The 17836-nt window shown below is 43.7% G+C and overlaps 1 protein-coding gene across 1 annotated transcript in view; it reads left to right on the top strand.

Moving 5' to 3' along the window:
* ATXN10 (ataxin 10) overlaps positions 1-15749 on the top strand; it is a 116197-nt gene extending 100448 nt beyond the window's left edge. The window contains exon 11 of the mRNA XM_044450821.1: positions 15470-15749. Coding sequence (XP_044306756.1) covers positions 15470-15660 — 191 coding nt within the window. The 3' untranslated portion in view covers positions 15661-15749. The remainder of the gene's footprint in view (positions 1-15469) is intronic.
* Positions 15750-17836: the final 2087 nt, after the last annotated feature.

Below are 17836 nucleotides of genomic sequence, written 5' to 3' on the forward strand. Positions count from 1 at the left end.
CCCTCCTAATTTCTCTCACGGAGGGCTCCCGGAGAAGGGCCTCTCCCGCCGATCTCAGGGGGCGACTGGGCAAATATGGATGTAAGCGCTCCTTCAGGTAACCAGGACCCAAGCCGTTTAGGGCTTTATAGGTCATTACCAACACCTTGAATTGGGCCCGGACTTCAATGGGGAGCCAGTGAAGCTGACGGAGAACTGGCGTCATGTGAACATAACGTCCAGTCCCCGTCAGCAGCCTGGCAGCTCTATTCTGAACCAATTGAAGTATCCGGACCGTCTTCAAGGGTAGCCCCACGTAGAGCGCGTTACAGAAGTCAAGACGGGAAGTCACCAGCGCATGAGTCACTGTTGCAAGGCAGTTTTAATTTGAAAATGGTTTGTAAGAATCCCATGTAAAACTAAATTCAAAAGTATATACTATAATTTTACTGGATTTCACTTTTACCAAACCCTATGAAAATCTAAAGAATGTGTGTATGGGTGGGGTCTGTGTGTGAGACACAGCAAATCCCATTGGAGGGCATACTTATGAGTAAACATGCCAGTAACTGAGTTGTTGCTTGTGTGTGTATATGAGAAATCAGAGCTTCCAGATTTCAGTGCTCAGATAGCAGGGGATGGTAGAACGAGAATACATCCAGCCCTAACTTTGAATCATGGATGGTCCCAGTTGTCAGCTAGAAAGTCAGAAGCAAAGGATAAAGAGCAGAGAATCTGAGTTTTTCTGTGTTGAATCAGAAGTATCATTCACCTAGAACAGTGATGGCGGACCTATGGCATGCATGTCTGAAGGGGCATGCAGAGCCCTCTCTAGCAGCATGTGATTGCCCCAGCAGCCATGCACATATTCGGAAAGATCAAGGGCGTCAGGCAAGGACATCCCTCATTAGCCCTGACTCCACGAGCTTTCGCATGGCAGGTCAGTGAGCTGCCAGGGAATTATTTGGACTGTGATTTTAGCAAAAGGTAGGAAAAGTAGAAAATACACTCAGGAAGGAAATACTCTCAGATGCCTTTTTCAGGGCCGGCCAAAAGCTGGTGGTCAGTGGAACGTTGCCCCGTTGTGCTGGTGGTCAGCAAATTCAGGTTGTATTGCAGTGTTGACACTTTGTGATAAATAACTGGGTTCTGAGTTGCAGTTTGGGCACTTGGTCTCTAAAAGGTTCACCATCACTGACCTAGAAGGAAAAGGAGATGGAGAGGTGCTGAAGCCTAACTTTTTGGGGAGCTGTTGATAAAAGCAGTGTGCTCAGTGCTTTCTGCTCAGTCCCTTCTCCAGTGTCTTGGCAGCTGTGTGTTATTGCCGTAGTTGCTTTTCCCCACATTCCTGGCAAGTTGGCCTTGGAAAGAAGGGTTGCCAAGTAAACACAGCCTGAATTGCTTGCAGGTCCACTGAAGAGAAGTAGACACTGGGCATTGCTGCTGCTGTTGGGGAGGCAGGGAGATGGTGGCAGCTGAGGTTCTTCTGGTGCTCTGATTAATAGAGCTCTTGCTGCAGATCAGCTTCCCATTTTCAGTGGAGCATGTGGAGCATGTAGTAGAGCAACCCAAACATACACATAGGTAGTGAGGCTAGGAGACTTCCAAAAGTTAGCAGAACCCAGCAGTATACAAAGAAGACCTATACCTTCAACTATGATCTTCCTCCTACCATGGCTTCTGTGGGCCTCTCATTGGCAATAACAGGCTTATATGAATTTGTCTCAGAGTGCAAGCTGAAATGGAAAATGAGCTTTACATCCCTTCAGACATTACTGCGGTGTTTATCTGGTAAGCCCACCATCTCAGCCACTCAATATGTGATTTAAATACTGGTTAGAATTTAAATGAAATACTAATTTCATTCAGTTTTGTGATGCAGCAAGATCATTCCCTGATCATTCTAAAAAGAAAATGGAGAAACATAGGTATTTATTCTAAACATATAGAATGCTTTGTAGTTCAGAATTAGTGGCTTAAGGTTGCAGCCACAGTGGTCATCTTCTACAACTGCCTTTACATATTGTACATACAGTTTTGTGTGCATTGGTAGCAAAAGGGTCTGATGATGGTATACACTTTAATGTTTGGTTAATGAAAATAAGGGGCTCTTTGATTTGGATGATCTTTATAGCAAAGCTTCTGTCTTATGTTAACATTACCCTGGCAAATCTTTCTATAACAACATGCTTGAGGAAAAAAATGGTGCTTCTGCTCTTGGGTGATTATGCAGCTGGCCACTTAGAAGGAGCAAAAACTGGCAGCATTTCTGAAAGGAAAACCTGTGATTTTCTTTGCTGTCTTATTGCAATGGTTGCTGTGTTTCCACACTTCCAGAGCCTTTAGTTTGGATAAAATTCTGAAAATATAGATACGAACTTCTTTTTACATATAGTCATTTGAAGAACACTTTCTATCATTATATTCAGTCTGACAGTCATCTCAGAGGTAGATTCAAAATACTTTTGACCTCATGGCAATGGTTAGTATAATTCTTCGTCGTGGCCTCTGTGCATCACACATATGGGTTCTGCGCCTGCGCAGTGCCTTTGGCCGGAAGATTGAAAGCTAACAGTTTTTGGCGGGAAGCTCCGCTCCCCTCCCCCATGGGCTATAAAGAGCGGAGCGTCCGCCATTTGTTCAGTCTTTGTGACCGCCGTTCGCTGTGCCTCGTGCCGCTTTCGTCTTTCGCTTGACCGTTTCCTCGTAGCTATTGTCTTCTTTTCATTCCCAGTTTTTATATCTCTAAAACTCGTTACTTCTAGTTTCTTCTTCTATCATTCTAGTGCTCCATTTCTCCTTCTAAAAAAAAAACAAAAAAACAAAAATATATTCTTACCCTCTGCACTGTCTTCCTTTTTCTTCTTCTTGTGATGGCGCAGCGAGCGGCCTTCCGCAAGTGTGCAGAGTGTGGATCGAAAATGTCTCCATCCGACCCGTACGATCTATGCCTCCTCTGTTTGGGGGAGGGGCATAGGACTGACAGGTGCTCCCACTGTCTGGCCTTCTCCAAACAGGCCAGAAAAAACCGGGAGAACCACCTCCGGAGACTCCTGTGGGATCAGGCTCTTATGCAGTCCGACCCATTGGTCACTGCTCAGAAGCCTTGCCCGGCTGCGGTGGTACCGCCCTCCCGTCCATCAGATGAAAGTGCCTCTGCTTTGAGGGCCCCACCAGCTTCCCCTAAGAAAAAAAGGGAGAAGCGCAAGCATGCCGAGGCTGTAAAACCTGCCAAAAAGGCCAGGAAGGAGATGCCTTCTAAGTCGACCCCGAAGGCTAAGGATCCGGATCGACCCCGACACCGTACCTCGGGTTCGACAGTAGCATCGGTACCGACGCCTCCTACCGTGCCGACACCACCCGAGCTGGCGATCCAGGCAGCCATGAGGGTCACCCCTCAAGGGTCTCCTCGCCGTGTGGCTGATCCCCTGGTTGAACCGCCGCCAGCTGTCCAACGGGGTTCGATCTTGGATGGAGAGATCCAGGACTCTCCTCCCAGGGCTAGGTCACCAACCCCTATGCCCGCGGCTACGCTGGAGGCGGATGTGGTTGACACCCCGCCTAGGACCCGCAGAAGCCATTCTAGGGAGCTGCGCTCCGAGAGGGTCGAGGACTGGCGTCGTCCCTATTATCCACCTTGGGACGAGCCATACTCGACCGGATTCTATCCCGCTTCAAGGGATCAACCACAATTCCACCTTCGTGACCGCCCGCCCCATCCGGATCCAAGGCGCTCATCCCCAGTACCACGGGATGATAGCAGTCGCTCCGTCTCGCCAGCAGAGTCTTCCTCTTCGGCTCCTCCTTATTACGGCGCGGATTCCGTCGACTCCGATTTGGATTCGACCTCTCCTGATGCCGCGGTTACCTCCCAGGGCCCCGCATCACCAGACGAGTCACATGTGTCCTTTGCAGAGCTAATGGGCAGGCTCGTCCAATCTTTGGACATCGACGCCGTCCAACGGCCAGGGCTGTCTACGGACAAAATATACGACGTCGTCTGCGGGGAGCAGCCCACCTCCATCATCCTGCCACTGATTACCACCTTGCGGCAGGCGATGACCCAACCCTGGGACTTGCCATCCCATCCTCAACCTACATCCCGGAGGTACGAGGCCATGTACCGGGTTCGGGAGGAGGACATTCCATTCCTCCTCCGACACCCCAAGCCGAACTCAGTCATGGTGGAGTCCTCCCAGGGAAGGGAGGCAAGGGGTCATACCGCGCCAAGAGACAAGGAGGGCCGTAAGATAGATGCACTGGCCAGGAGAGTTTACGCAGCCTCAGGCTTGGGATTGCGTATCTCTAATTACGAGGCGACGTTGGCGAGATACCAGTATTTCATAATGCAGCGTCTCAGCAACGTCGTCTCGGCCCTCCCGGATCAACAGGGCGAATTGGCCAAGATCCTCATCAAAGAGGCGATGCACGTGGCGGTGCAACAATTGTCCACAGCCAGGCACCATGTGGACACCAATTCGAGGGCACTGGTTGGTGCTGTCTCGCTTCGGAGACATGCGTGGCTACGGAGCGCCAATTTCCCTGAGGAGACCAAACGGCGCATCGAAGAAATGCCCTTCGATGGGTCTGGGCTATTCCACGCTAAGACGGACCATAAGCTCAAGAAACTCCATGAGTCTCGGATGACGGCCCGACGAATGGAGCTTCAGTCGCTGCCCAAATGTAAGTGGCCATGGAACCGTCCGCCCTACAGACAGCAGTATTACCCCAGGCAACAGCTTCAACATCGGCAGCAACAGCAACACCGCCGTCAGCAACCTCAACAAAGATACCAGCAGGGCCGTCGCCAATTCGACGATCGGAGGCAGCGCTGACGTGATTGGTGAACCACTCCTCACACTCCTCAAATACCCACCCCTCTCTCATCTGGGGATCGGCTCCGGAGCCGACTTCCCATTTGGGAGTCCATCACATCTGACCGGTGGGTATTATCCATCGTTCAACACGGCTATCGAATAGAATTCGACATCGTTCCCCCATCGAGTCCGATCCGGGTTACTTCATGTTCGCCGGTACTTCTCAACAAAATACAGCAACTTCTCCGAAAAGGAGCAATTCACCAAGTATCTCCATCTGACGGACTCCACGGGTTCTATTCCAGATACTTTACAGTCCCCAAGCGGGACGGTGGTCTACGTCTGATTTTGGATTTACGGGACTTGAATAAGTTTATTATTCAGAGAAAGTTTCGTATGACCACCCTTCATAACATTTTGCCATTGTTAAGGAGAGGGGATTGGTTCGCCTCACTGGACCTGAAGGACACCTACTTTCATATTTCAATTCATCCAACTTACAGGCGTTTCCTTCATTTTGCTGTTGAAAACCAACTTTATGAGTTTAAAGTTTTACCTTTCGGACTGGCTACGGCTCCAAGAACTTTTACTAAATGCGTGGCTCCTGTCTGTGCCTTCCTACGCCTTCAGGGTATACAAATTTACCCGTACCTTGATGACTGGCTGTTGGTTTCGCAGTCCAAAGAAGGACTCTTGGATGCCATCCATTCAACATGTACCTTACTAGATAGTCTGGGCCTCCGTATTAATACAGAGAAATCTTCTCTTCTCCCGACACAGAGAAGAGCCCTCATTGGAGCCCACTTGGATTCGACGTTGGAGAAAGCCTTCCTTCCTCGGGACAGACAGCAGACCCTCGCTCACCATATTCATCGAATCCATCGACAGGGAACGGTTATGGCGAGATCCATCCAGAGGGTCCTGGGGCATATGGCCTCCTCACTTGCCGTAGTTCCACATGCCAGACTTCAGCTTCGCCCCTTACAACTATTGTTCAACAAGGTGTATCATCCTCAAAGGGACCCACAATCGAAACTGATTCGGATCCCGTCTTCCGTGCTCCACTTCCTGTCCTGGTGGCTGAAGCCGACCAATCTAGTGATGGGAGTCCCCTTCGGGCGCGACCTCCTACGATAACTCTCAGCACTGACGCGTCTCTCCTAGGATGGGGAGCGATATGCTCTGGCCTGTCTACCCAGGGTACGTGGACTCGTCTAGAATCCACGAATCATATCAACTTCCTAGAGCTATTGGCAGTCTTCAAGGCCCTTCGTTCTTTCAAAGACCTCCTTCATTATCAGATCGTTCAGATAACTTCAGACGACAATATAGCGACCGTTTTTTATCTGAACAAACAGGGAGGGACGAAGTCACCGACCTTAGCCAGGCTTTCTTTGAGAATTTGGGACTGGTGCATTCAGAGACACATCACTCTGATGGCCGTTCATCTGGCTGGCACAGACAATGTGCACGCGGATCTTCTCAGCAGGCACATCTTCACTTCTCACGAATGGGAACTGGACCCTCGCACGCGCAACCATCTGTTCAGGCGCTGGGGATTTCCCGATGTGGACTTATTCGCTACCCAACAGAACAGGGTGTGCGAGGCTTACTGCTTGAGAGCGGGAATCAGACACGCATCCCTAGGGGACGCATTCATGATCCCTTGGAACAATATGAACTTCTACGCCTTCCCTCTGATCCCTCTTTTGATGAAGGTCATAGCAAAGATAGCGAGCGACCGTGCATCGGGGATACTAGTTGCCCCCTGGTGGCCACGCCAAGCGTGGTTTGCGAAACTGCTCGACATCTCCCGCAGGGAGTTTCTTCATCTTCCGACACTTCCGTATCTTATAACGCAAATGGATGGCACACTTCGTCACCTGGACTTGCTCTCATTGAATCTGACAGCGTGGCGGATTCGATGATTGACCTTGCATTGGGGCCGGCGACGGATTCGAGAGCTTCGAATCCTACAGCTTCTATTAATTCATCGGTATCGACGATCACTTCGACCGCTTCGGCCCCGATTCTCGAATCCAACCATGCGGGTGCTTCTCACTGCCACAATCTCTCTGTACCATCCGGTTCGAGACAGACCCCGTCGAATTCGAATCCAACGCTCTTGCACCCTGAGATTTAGCATATTATCAACGCTGCTCTAAAGCCGTCCACAAGAAAGTCATATACGGCTAAATGGAAGCGGTTTTTCGCCTTCGCCGAGTCTCATTCGTTCTCCCCACTTGTCTCATCAATTGAACAAATTCTTCAGTTCCTTCTGGAGTTGCATCACTCCGGACTGAAGCCGTCTTCTATTAAAGTGTATACGGCCGCAATAGCCTACTACCGTGGCTTAGTCGACGGATCACCCTGTTTTCTCATCCTATTCTCAAGAGATTTTTGAAAGGACTGTATAATCTTAATCCATCGATTAGACCGGTTATGCCCACGTGGAGCCTTTCTGTAGTTCTACAGGCCCTTATGAGGGCCCCCTTTGAACCTTTGGCGACTGTGGATCTCCGATTAGTTTCGTGGAAGACTGCGTTCCTTGTAGCTGTCACGTCAGCCCGGAGAGCTAGTGAGCTTTGCGCCCTCCGCATCGACCCTCCTTATCTAAACTTCCATAGAGAAAAGGTCGTTTTACGTCTCGACCCATCTTTCTTGCCCAAAGTCTCTACACCTTTCCATTCAGGACAAGACATTGTACTGCCTGCCTTTTTTCCATCGCTGTCAAATCCCTTGGAAAGATCTTTGCACTCTCTCGATGTTCGGCATTGTTTAGCCTTTTATCAATCGCGAACGGAGTCTATTCGGCGATCCAACAAACTGTTCATTAAATATTCGGCTAGAGATCAGGGCGACCCAGTCACTCCTCAAAGGTTCTCTAAGTGGATAGTCCACACTATTACCTTGTGCTATCAGTTAGCTAAGCTCGAACTGCCTACAGTTCCCCGAGGCCATTCCACTAGAGCTGTCGCTACGTCTTCTGCATTCGCATCCGGAGTTCCGATCGATGACGTTCGCCGAGCCACTACTTGGGCAAACCCTTGCACCTTCGCCAGGCACTACCGTCTCGATGTTCGAGCTCGGCAGGACTGCTCTTTCGGTAGAGCTGTACTCTCCTCCGTCCTACAATGAGGACACCTTCCCTCCTCCTTTGATGGTAAGCTTGTTAATCTACCCATATGTGTGATGCACAGAGGCTACGACGAAGAAAAGCAGGTTGCTTACCTGTAACTGATGTTCTTCGAGTGGCCATCTGTGCAGTCACACAACCCACCCGCCGGCCCCGCTCGGTGTCGGTGAGTGGACTCATTCATTGGTACCGAAAGTTTCCCATTTTTTCTTGGTACCGATCCCTTTTTTCCTATCTCATACTGAGAATTTTTCCACAAGGGAGCGCACGTTCAGTCGTCAAAGACTGAACAAATGGCGGACGCTCCGCTCTTTATAGCCCATGGGGGAGGGGAGCGGAGCTTCCCGCCAAAAACCATTAGCTTTCAATCTTCCGGCCAAAGGCACTGCGCAGGTGCAGAACCCATATGTGTGACTGCACAGATGGCCACTCGAAGAACATCAGTTACAGGTAAGCAACCTGCTTTTGTGGTTTATGAAACCTCAGGTTAAATCTAGGAGAAATCAAGTTGCTATGGTCCACAACAATGGCAGTTTGTTTTGTGACATGCCAGGAAAGACTTTCTTGGGGAACCCAACCAGCATTTCATACTTAAAAGTGCAGCCTGAGATAGGCCACATGCTGAGAAAACAATCCATGCTGCTGATGAGAGCAAAAACAGGGATGTGATTAAGTTCTGAAGGAGTGAAAGCTTTGAATCCTGCTTTGTGGCAACTAATACCAGTGTGGTGTAGTGGTGAAGAGCATGGGACTGGGACTCAGGCAATCAGCCATAGAGCCAACTGGGTGACTTTGGGCCAGTCACAGACGCTCAGCCCAACCTACCTCACAGGGTTGTTGTTGTGGGGATAAGATGGAGGAGAATGATGTAAGCTGCCTTGAGTCCTTTGTAGGAAAAAGGCAGGATATAAATAGCAATATAACTAACTAAATAAATAAATAAATAAATAAAACAATACAGTAGCTTGAAAATGGTGGAGTGCTTTTCATTTGTGTTTTTATTTATTTGTGCTCAAATGGTTTAAAATGAAAACACCCCTCCAAACACACAAACACTAGAAAAATATTGTTTGGCTATTCATACCTTGCCATTCTCTGATGAAATTAATTCAAGGTGGCTTACAAATAAAAGGATAAAGCACAACAATTTTAACATGACACTGGTTCATTCCTGAAGAAGTAAAACAAATGTGGATTGTTTAACTTTCACATTTGGATACTAAGCCACCCCTGCAGTTTGCATCTTACAAAAGTCCAGAATAAAGCCCATGAGAGCTCACAAACCCTCTATTTTTCTGCCTGTCTTGGAATGAAAAGGTAGAAGAGTTATTTGGCAGGTCACACTCCATGGTTGGTATGCTGTATTATAGTGAATTGTGAATTTTTCAGGCCTATTCTTAGTTCATATCTCAACTGATAATAATTCTGTTTGTTTGAATATTTGAGTACAGCGTTCAATTTAAGTTCTGTATGTTTACATTTAATTGTAGAATGGGCTAAAACTGAAGGGTCTGTAAATAATGTTTTGGGGCTCAGTCTAATCAAATGCATGTCTGATGCTTGTGAGCCCCTGAACTTGGAGACTTATGAGCATCTAATACAGAGCAGGGGGAGAAGCAGAGGCAACTTCCACGTTTCCTGCCCTTCATTTTAGCTAGATGGCAATTTTCAGCCATCTAACTGAGATGATTTGGAAGGTGAAGGAAGGCATCCAGTCTGTAGAGGACACAGGATAACTCACAGTCTTGTCTCTGCAGGCTCCTCTTCCTCCCACAGTATGCTTCCTGTGCAGGAAGTCAGCCTAATTCATTCTGCACCAGCTGCAAGGAGGGGGGTGGGTGTGCAGCACAGATTCCCAACTCTGAAATTGGAGTGCTGCTTCTGGCAATTGGAAATATCCTGTGGGCTGCCAGACAATGTCTAGGTGCCTTAAGATCACTCTCCGATTTGGAGAAGATAGAACATGATTGAAAGCAAATGTCACCTTAATGGTTTCTTTTTATTCCTTACACTGTGATTCCCTTTAATGCCCTAGTGCTGATATGGCTGGAACCCAATTGGGACCACTGAGAAAGAATGGAAAGGGTGGAAAGGGGACCTTCAGAAATACCCCCTCCTCCAACAGAAACTGACAAGGATTGTGCATGCTCAGTGGCCAGGAAGTCCTGACCTGGCCCAGACAGAGTGTTCTCTGCATGGAAGTTGAGGTACTCCAAACTACCAATCTGGGGGTCCTCAACACCAGGTCCAAGACCACCTCTGTCAGCTCAGTCAGGTATTCTGATGTGCGGCAGGATAGGTGGTACAGACTAGAAAGTTGAGCTCATGATGTCTCTCATTGAACCAGGGTGTATGTTGCTAGTGATTGGTCTTAATACACTAGTGCCAGATGAACATGTATGTGTAATTCTATTTTTAAGTGTTGTATTTCAGATGGTTAAGCAATAAATAGTTGAAGTTAATTGTTTGTTTGTTTGTTTTTAAAGCAGTAGTGCAGCATTTATGGTAGCTCTACTTATTTGGGCAAAGCTCTTTAGAACATTAAAGAGGGGGTAGTTGAAATAAAAATAGCTTTTAAAACTGAATATCATAGGCATGGAATGTTTTTGGCTTTATATTGTCCAAGCGTGTGATTTTTCTTCTCCATTTTTAAACCAAAGGATTTTTAGTTACATATAAATTATAGGTTTCTATTAAAAATGTCACTTAAAAATATGGGCAGCTGCTGTGGCAAGAATGTATGTGCCCTGTTTTGGTTTTAAGCTAGCATTATAGATTTGAGTTAGATTTTTCTTTTCTAAACTGTAAATTTACAAATTTGATAGACCTTCAAAAAAAGCAGGACTATTTTTTTAAAGTGACTTATCTTAGAGCTTTAAGATATGTAATTTTTCTCAGGGGCCATACTGTTTGCCCTCCAGAATTTTAAATATTTGATTAGTTGATTGACTGCTTTGAGTGACATTGAGTTGTTTAAGCGCTGAAGAAATAAACTTCATCTGCACTTCTGAAACTGAAAAGTGAATACTGAAAATGATAAGGCAGCCCTCTCCCACCTACTGTCCACCAATTGGGTTGGATTGCACTACTTGTAATTCTCAGCCTCCATGCCAGTTTGGCTGTCTGGGAAGTATGGGAATTGTAGTTCCACACATCTGGAAGGTGCCTGGTTAGTAGGACTGCTTAAGTTTTCCAAATACAACTAAGGTAAACTAACGTGTTAGAGTTTTGGGCTTTGATCCAATCACTTACCCCCAGCCTTCCCACCTCACAGAGCTGCTATTATGAGGATAAAATGGAATGGAGAAGGACTGTGTAAGCTGCCATGGGTTCCCTATAAGAGGGGGAAAATGGGCTGTAAATGCAATGCAATATTAATGTACTCCTACTGCTAATGATGATGGCCTTCAAGTCTTTTTAATATGCCATATGTATGTGCCTTATGCATGTTGGGAGATGGTGTATGTAAGAGGTAGGGTATTAGTACCCTCCAGCTATCATATTTCCTCTAGCACTGCCATATTTTTCAGTGCCCTGGCCTGGGGAAAATCCTATCTGCCAACAACCTTAGTTTTCAGGAGAGATTTGTCACTCCTTTGTTTGTTTCTTGTACATGGTACATATCTGTGGCAGCTTTATGTAAGGCATGGCGCAAGCCTCCCAAGCCATAAGAAAACAAGAAGATACCTAACGCAGCATCCTTTTCCCCACAGTGGCCAGCCAGATGTTCAAGAGGAGTCCCCAAGCAGGCAGAAAGCAGGATTCTTTTCATGCTGCCTCTGCTCCTGGAATAGCTGATAGCCCTACCTTCTGTGACCTCCCCTGAATGCTGATGTGTGATGGAGGCAAATGCATGTTCCAAAACTTGGGTTTGCTATGATAACAGGAATGTCAGGGAGTGAAGTGGGATATTCATAAGAGATAATCCTTATTATCCTTATTGCTTTATCCTTTTTGCATTCTTTGATTCTCTCATGATATTTAGTTGCATGAATTAAAATATTTATACAGTACTTTTCTAATAACTAGGAACAATTAATCCATAATGCCAATACTGATCATAAAAACAAAGTACTTTTGGAAACCCAAACCAGATTAGTCATAGAAATCAGTAATCCCCCCCGCCCCCCAGTCCCAGCAGTCTTGTTCTCTGCTGTTCTTGGAGCTCTACTTGCAGGGGTAGGATTGTGTTTAAAAAATGACAGACATACTCAGATAGGTATCATGAAGGAATGACTAAGCATCACCCACTGACCCATGCTTTGTATTGGAGCCAAACCGGTGTTCATATGGTTTAGAAAAACATAAACATCCTTAACACAAGCTTTTATTTTGAACTGGGGCCTTGCATTGCTTTATTGCTGCCTTATTGCTTTATGGCACCTTTGGAGCAAAGGGCAGCTTCAAGGTTTTTCATTGGAAAATGACATTAAGCCACAATCCAGATTGGGTAATTTCATGTTTGCCTCTAAGTCATAGTACCCTTAGAATATACAGAAGGCACTCTAATATTACCGCTCTGCTTTTCTTTACTGTTTTATAGACATGTAATGGAAAAGTGGAACCAGAGAGTAAATCATATTGAAAACTGAGGGTGGGGGAGTTGAAAGAAAACTATGTAAGATTTCACTGCAAGGTACTTTTAACTGTAGCTTAAATTGGAGACATGTAGTTAAACTGAACATTAACCCAAACCCAATTTGCCCCTTTTTCCTAGGGGATACAATGCTTTAACTAACAAATAATGGCTACTTTGTCAGAAGATTAACAGGTTTCAACATAGCATAGTACTAATGTAGGTTTTTTGTTTTTGTCTTTAAAAGAAATCTAAAGTAAACCTGCAAAATTGGAGCTACTGTGATTGGTGCATTTTATTTTCTTTTGTATAGTTTGGCGACAAATGGGCTCATGCTTTTATTTGTAGTAACTATGGAAACTTTAGAAGCACTCTTTCTAAAGCTGAATATACAATAAAGTGCTTAAAGTGTTGGTCGGATTATGGACTTCAGAATATGTTCAATATTCTATCTCTCTTTTAGGGAAGAACAAGAGGGTAATGTGAATATTAACTGGGGAATTGCTTTAATCTCCTGTGACACTTAAGTCTGTATAGGTCTGTATCCAGCCATCCAGAAGTCTCAGGCTCACTCAGCATGTTAAGGACAGTCATACATATTCATGACTCCGAATTGGAAGAGTTGCATTATGAGCAAGCTACAACCTCAGATCTTTTTCCCCTTCCAGCTGACAAGATGTTAGTTGTATAAAAAGGATTGGATGACTGTAATTTACTTTGTTTTGTTCTTATGTTTGCATTATTCCATCACAGTCTATCAATCCTTTAATTTAAGGTTCCTTATCTTCAGTTTTAATATTAATTTAAGGTACCTTATCTTCAGTTTTAATTAGAGGACTAGTTCATGAAGCTGATCCCTGCCCTCCTCCCCCCACCCCGTGCACCGGTGGGAAGGGTTAGCCAGATCACCTGGAAACACCCATGATGTGCACCAGAACTTTCACACTGAGGATGGGCTTGCTGTCTTAAGCTTTCTATGAAAAAGGACCACACCATGAGCTTGCTGGTGGCAGCCCAATGTAGTTTTTAGGGCCAATTTTGTGTACAGAGAATTGTTTCATGCATTATAGTTGCCATACTTATTCTGAAAGTGTAAAATGCTACTTCAAAAGAATAAACAGCTATAAAGACTAGCATTATGTTTGAAAATAAATAGCACTGTTGAATTGGATACTCATGTTTAGGTTGTAACGGCAGTAAATCCTATGATGTCTTATTTTGTTTACTCCAAAGATAGCTCCATTGCCTCTAATTTTTTTAGATTAAAAAATGGACACCTAGTATATTTAAAAGTAGCATTTTAGTATATGTTCATCAGAAGGCATTACTTAAATCAACCTAATGGTGATAATCTGTTGATTGTCACTGAATACTTGGTGTACATGGCACTGTTCTCTTATCTAGCCTATCTCACTGATGCCTATATCTTTTTTGCGCAAAAGTGAAAGTTTTTATTCTCTATGTTCATTGTGTATGAAAGGGCTTCTTGTAAAATCTGCAAAAACCTCCTTGAAACATTTTTGAAATTGCATGTCGCCAAAATTCAGCTAACTTAGAGTAGTTCTGTGCATTTCCCTTTCCACTGCTCCTAGATGCAGCATCTGCTCTCTGTGTTGTTTTTTTGCTCTGATTTGAACCTGCCCACTCCTCATCTTGTTCTTAAGGAATAAGCTTCCTTGGTCAGAGGTGACTGCACTTCTGTATTGTTCTGTGCATTTTAGCTGAAGTTGTTGAGGAAGGCACAGTATAAATGAAAAATGTAGTACACCTAAAGTGTCAACTTTGAGCTTGTTATACTTTAAGAAAATGGAGTATATGCAACACTGATCCATGTTGACTGATAATCTTTGCCATAATTTTTACAGGCTTTTAAATAGTTTTAGTTCTCATGCTTGCCCTACCCAGACTCCAGACAGTTTTTTTCTCTTGCCCTCTAGGCAAATGGCCATATGAAACTTAGCAAGAAAATATGAGTAAATTATGCATAGCTTTCTCCTGGATGTGAAAGTACATGTAGCTAATAATTGGTACCCTACAGGCACTCTGCTCTGTAGAGTATGAGTCAGAATTCTTTCCCTCTTCCATGGGTGTATTGGAAGAAATTATATTTTGTGGCATAACACCTTGTAGCATTTGAGTAAATAGTTGTAATGGAATGCTGAAATATAGTTTATCAATATAATGAAGATTATTAAACTCAAACTTAACATTTCCCTTAAACTTTGCTTGAAGGAGGACCACCATGAAAGAGAAGTGGATTGTTGCAGACCATCTGAGTCATTAGCTTCTTAACAAAAACAATGCCAGTACTCTTAGTGTTTAAAAATATTTTTCTAATTTTCATTTTATGGAAGTGACACATTTTAAGGGATAAGTAAACAATGCACAACCAATATCAACAAGTACAGTCAATAATTATAAGAAAATTGATTAAAATAGAAAAATGCTATTAGAAAATTAAATAATATGTATGATCTGTTGCACAGTACCTGATGTAAGGTAAATTCAGCTGCAATCCTATACCTAGAAGTAAGTCCCACTGAACTGGGATATTTTTTGAGAAGGTATGCATTGGATTGTGCTTGTCATCTCATGTGTTAGCATAATAATTCTGAAATCCATATTAACTTTGTGTTGCTAATTGATATTTTAAGAATAATTATACCACTTACATTATACCACTTAATAAAACTGTATTTATAGGTAAAATTGATATTGACTGTAATATGATTTTCCATTTATTTTTTCTGTAGAAGTTGCATGCACACAGCATAGGATCATAACATCTGCTGTTTTTTAATACCTCTGACCTGACTTCATTTTATACAGATGATTAAAGTGAATTGATGTAAAGGGCATTGCTAATTTGATCAGACTATTTAAGTTACTGAATACAAATATTAATAGCATTGACCCTGGTATGAAAATAAAAACAAGAAATTCCTTAACTGTGTGGAACAGTTGTAAGCCAGTGGGCAGTGTACACAATCTGTAACCTCACTGAAGAGAATGAAAGAAATCAAGAGTACATTGCAAAGATGGAACGGCAAGAACTGGCCAACAATTCTGTTCTTGAAAGTATGGGACTGAAAGTAGAGCAGCGAGATCAGAAGCTGCTTTTGAAGTCTGTCAGAAAGATGCCAAACCTGTAAATGACTAGAATGTAAAGGATGCTGTAAAGGACAAATGCTCTGTTGTGAATGTGATATAAATACAGAATAAAGAAAACTTTTGACTAGTTTTTTTTGCTTTTTTATTGTTCATTTGAGTAATAAAGTCAAATGGTTATTGGTGTCATTTCACTGAGAGGTTGTTCTCTGATCCTCCAGATTGCTGCTGTATAATAAACAGCAAGGTCATTTTGATGATCCCACCTCTCTCTCTTGCCCCATGTCCCTCCAGTCTGCTCTGTGGACTCAGGGAACCCTTCAGAATACTGTACAAGGGGATACTGAGGCTGCAGAGGAGAGGAGAGAAGTAATTGGGAAACACTTTCTTCCCATCAGGTTCATCTCTTGCTCATGCGTATCCCAAATTATGAATATGAATCAGTTAATGTTTTGGGAAAAATACTTGAGCCCTTTTCTTCAATTAATAAAAAATGCACTGTATTTATGAAGCTGATTTGTAGTCATAGATTGTAGATATTCACCAAAAGCTTCAACAAAGTAAGCATGAATGATCCTGCTTCCTTCCAAGCTTCCTCCAAGTCTTTTGTGAATGGGCAGAAAATATGTGTGTCTTTCATGCAAGACTAGAACACATATCACTCCTGCTTTATAAAACTTTCAAAGCAGAGCCAAAGGCAGTGTGAGTCACTCATACATTTTCTGTCACTGCATTAGGAGATGGTGAGAAGCCAGCTTCTGAGGAATGACTGGAAAGTGCCCCAATATAGCTTCCTTCTCAGAACCAACTCTTTTTATTCTCTTATTTGAGGAATTATTTCATCATTCTACATTGTATTTGAGTAAGGTATTATTGAAAAAAAAGTGAAAACGTGTATGCAACGTTGGTAAATTAAAGAGCGAAGTGCTCTACTTAATTTCTTTTTCCATAATTTTACCATTTCCAAGTGAATTAAATGCTGAAACTGGTGCTGCAGCAGGTGTTAAATTTATCTGCCCCAGGGCTTGTCTCTGTTTCTGGAGGACTGGATGTTTGTTTGAATTTATTTGTTCCCTTGGTAAGTCAGCCCACTTCCCTTTTATTATTATGTTGCTTCTCATGGGCTTTTTCTGAACTCTGGAAGACTTAAAGAGGTAGTTTCTCACTGTGATTAATTCTAGCAGTTTCTTTTCACCCCCTGCCTTTCCAAAACATTGACAAAACTCATTTCCAGTTAATTAATTCAAGAGACACTGAAGAATAGAAGGCTCTGCCTCTCTGTTTTGGATACCATTCCATATTGTTGTTGAACTCTGCCACTGTGGAATGTGCCATGAATGAGATGGGTGGGAGAAAGACATTGGTCAATTAACTCCCCATGTCCCAAACTGGTCGCCTTAAGTTTTTTGTTTTTCCTCTGGACCACTGGTTTTCTTACATAGACTGTTCAGCTGTTGAAGTGTGGCCATGTGTCCTAAAACTGGGTCTTGTTTGCAGTGCATTCTAAACTACTGTAATTCTCCCACCTCTCAAAAAGTAAAAATTAAATAATATTTGCTTTTCAATTAGAATAGTCCAATGTATAGTATTAAACTCATCCTCAACTTCCACACATCCCTTTTCCTTCCCCGTTAAAGCAATCTCAATATTGGGACATCACAAGCAATATAGTCATTTGCTTTGTTTGAATACAATGCTTTGAAGAGAACAGAAGAAAGTTGATTATTTGCTAACCAGTTAATTATTTTACTATACACACCCCTAATTTAGTCTAGGAATACTTTCACATGATCTGTATTTTGAACCATAGAATTCCTTGTGCAGCTGTACTGAAACTCTCCAAGGTCAGCAGTCCTTGGACACAGTTTCATAAAGTGGCATCTAACCAGGTTCAATCATGTTGACAAGCACCACTTCTGAGCAAGGTAAGTAGGCTGGGTAAATATTATGTGCAACATATTTTACATTTCCATAAAATGCAATGTGAGAGGGTTTTTTTTTTTTTTTTTTTTGCAATGAATGAGTTCTTGACCCAGAATTGTCACTGGATTTTTCTTTCAGCAATTAAAGAATTTGACCATTTCAGGCAACAGAGTTGAAGCTGTTTGCACTAATTTTATCCAGTTAAAATTAGGTTTAGAAAAAGAATAGGAGTCTGTTTTTCTTCCCTTGCATCAGTCACTTCATTGAAGCAAATCCCCTTCACTAGTGGGATTTGCC

Source organism: Varanus komodoensis, unplaced genomic scaffold, assembly GCF_004798865.1.
Source record: "Varanus komodoensis strain SLA01 unplaced genomic scaffold, ASM479886v1 scaffold69, whole genome shotgun sequence".
NCBI classification, from domain to species: Eukaryota; Metazoa; Chordata; class Lepidosauria; order Squamata; family Varanidae; genus Varanus; species Varanus komodoensis.